The sequence below is a fragment of the Pundamilia nyererei genome, unplaced genomic scaffold (genome assembly GCF_000239375.1).
Source record: "Pundamilia nyererei isolate P.nyererei 1_Seehausen unplaced genomic scaffold, PunNye1.0 scaffold00153, whole genome shotgun sequence".
Classification (NCBI taxonomy): Eukaryota; Metazoa; Chordata; class Actinopteri; order Cichliformes; family Cichlidae; genus Pundamilia; species Pundamilia nyererei.
This window is the reverse complement of record NW_005187554.1, coordinates 1,107,534-1,110,374: the sequence shown is the minus strand read 5'-3', so window position 1 is coordinate 1,110,374 and position 2,841 is coordinate 1,107,534. Positions and strand designations below refer to the sequence as shown.

At 42.6% G+C, this 2,841-nt stretch overlaps 1 protein-coding gene across 1 annotated transcript in view; it reads left to right on the top strand.

Moving 5' to 3' along the window:
- The first annotated feature begins 1,620 nt into the window (after window positions 1–1,620).
- LOC102203862 (leukocyte elastase inhibitor-like) overlaps window positions 1,621–2,841 on the top strand; it is a 2,703-nt gene continuing 1,482 nt past the window's right edge. Inside the window, exons 1-4 of the mRNA XM_013913822.1 lie at window positions 1,621–1,729; window positions 1,992–2,175; window positions 2,610–2,747; window positions 2,831–2,839. Coding sequence (XP_013769276.1) covers window positions 2,008–2,175; window positions 2,610–2,747; window positions 2,831–2,839 — 315 coding nt within the window. The 5' untranslated portion in view covers window positions 1,621–1,729; window positions 1,992–2,007. The remainder of the gene's footprint in view (window positions 1,730–1,991; window positions 2,176–2,609; window positions 2,748–2,830; window positions 2,840–2,841) is intronic.

Below are 2,841 nucleotides of genomic sequence, written 5' to 3'. Positions count from 1 at the left end.
AGGCAGGTAGGCCACGGAAGACTGACGGACCCTGACAGTTCCTCCCAATCATGCCCCTGGAAGTCTCACTGTAGTTTCCCACATGAGAGTTGAAGTCTCTCAGTAAGACAATGCAGTCATTTCACTAAATGCTTCTATATTAACGTGAAGCTGCCGCAACTTGAGTGGGTTGAAAGGAAGCTTGTGGAATGACCAGGCTGAGAATGCGAGCTCGTTAACATACTGGCCTATTGATGCCAGTATTGAGCTGACTTATGTTGAGTGCGGGTTTGTTAGAAAAATATTGCAGTCATATTTAAGTTGATCACTATTTGGTGCTAAAAGAGTGACTGACCATTGCATTTGCTTTGGGTAAACCGAGCATGGAAATACCTGAAACACCAAGGCCACATAAAGCAAGTTCACAAGAATACACAACTCTGAGAATTTCCAAACTTTGTTTTTCTCTAAAAAATCACATCTTAGGGATGACAGTGTTGACATTCATTTAAAACAAATATGCTCTCAATTAAAACACATAATTATATAGCATTGTCAACACACAGGCTCAATGTTTGAATGAATGCAGAGAGTATATAAAGGAAAATGGAAACAGCCTATAACATGCATTGTGTTTGGCAAGTGATGTACATGTGTATATATCAGTGGCTGTCAATAAAGTTTCTCTCTCTCAGACTGTGTTCAAGTCCAGAAAATGGCAAACGCCTCTGTGTTTATTCCCCCGTAATTATCCTCAGTGCAGTCTAGATAATACACTGGAAAACTTTCCAATGAGTCAAGCAGGAAGGACTATGCATTCCAAATGAGCAACAAGGAGCCGCTGTTATTTTTATGTTCCTCAGGCTGTAGACAGCAACATACAGCACACCACTTTAACATTCTGATAGAAGCTTTATACATACAGCCTTGACATGAGAAGAATCAGCTGCAGATGAAGGAGAGACAGAACTGGTAATCAGTTTGTATATGATAATAGATCCATGTGCACTGAGAGAGGTAAAGGTGCAGCAATATCAGGAGAGGAATTTTGATACAGAGAGCAGGGCATCTCAACAAAATGGAAATTATGACTTTGATCTTTTGATCAATTTCAATGGGCACTCCACTAAATAGTTGACTCCTCCAGGGAGACACAAGTTTAGTAATAAACAGAGCCAGTGAGAGTGAGTGGAGTTACGAAAGTGAGTGACTCAGGTGTGTCAGTAGGTTTGTCATTTGTTTTTGAGTGTGGGGGAGAGCTAGAAATATTTACTTTTAATGCTAAGCAAGGAATACTCATGATTTATTTCCAAAACTTCCATATGATCTGCAATTTGTAGCAGATCTACTGACTATCACATAGCAGCTGGAGCAGTCTCAAATGGAGGTCAGTCCACTACTGCCACCTGTGGCCAAGTGCCATAGTTTACTACAAGATTAATTTGTGACACATCTGCAGTAGAGGCTGAGTGGCTGCACTTACATCTGGATCATTCAAATCGACCCACACATGTTGAAAGATACGATGCCAGTAATGTGGACTGTCAGAACCACAATCATTAAGCAAAGACAACAGGGATCATTTGTTTCTGTTTACCTGCAAATCAAAACTCTTGGCCCCGCCCCCTCCCGTGACATCACGCTCCGAAGCCGTTTCCTCTTCCGTAGGATCATCCTTCTTCAATCCTCCAACTTTATTTACACCCAGCAAAGAACTGCAGTTAGACTAATATCTCACCCTGTAAATCAGGTATTCTGCTGGATTTGTCTTCGTTTTATGTGTGTGGGAATAAAGTAGCTTGTAGTTCAGATAAGCGAGTCGCTGTTGACAAGTTTCTGAAACGGGCTTCGCCGTGTCCGGTGTCTTAGCTTCAGTGAGTGGGGCGGTGGTTTCTGTCTGTATGCGCTCTCCTGAAAAAGTCACTTTTTCTCGTTGCTTTAATATGAAGTCTTCTGTTGTGTTTCCGGTATGTAATGCTGTAGCAGCTTAAACGGTTGTTTGCATGTTACAGGAAAACACCATCAGCCATGTCCGCCGTCAGCAGCTCAAACACAGCCTTTGCCTTGGAGCTGTTCCGCACTCTGAACCAGGCAAACTCTGCTGGAAACATCTTTATCTCTCCTCTGAGCATCAGCTCAGCCCTGGCCATGGTCTACCTGGGAGCTAAAGGAGACACTGCAGCTCAGATGGCTCAGGTCAGCTCACTGTCATTTGTTAGTTGCACCGCGCTGTCTGTTGATCAGCGAGCATGATTGCAACTTCAAGCCCTCGTTGTATTTTAAAAGCAGTTACGGAAGCGTTGAGCTGCCACCCAGGCAAAAGAAAAATCGAACTATATCACGTTATAACGTCAAAAATTCATTGTTCTAACAATATACCATCATGTAAATAACATATGAAGCTAGAGTGTGTTATATAAATGGCATGAAAGTCCATAAAACGCACAAGCAGTATAGTTACTGAGAGCATGATGTTCAGTGAGACTGACAGTATGTTAAAGGTTGTTATTAAACCTGATGCTGAAAGAATAAAGTTGTCCACTTTCTGCCTTTGGACCATAAATCGTTACATTAGGGTCGCTGAGGCTCAGTGTCACATCCTTTCAGTCTTTGTCTTCAATGCCACACAGGCCCTCTCATTCAGCTCAGGTGAAGGCGTCCATGCAGACTTCCAGAAACTGAACGCTGACATCAACTCACCGTCTGCATCCTACATCCTGAAACTAGCCAACCGTCTTTATGGAGAAAACACTGCCCACTTCCTCCCAGTGAGTGTCCACATCAATGATTCTCTTCATAAAGTTCTTCATTACAAAGACTGGATTAATAAACAGATGTCTGCTCTCTGCAGGACTTCCTTGA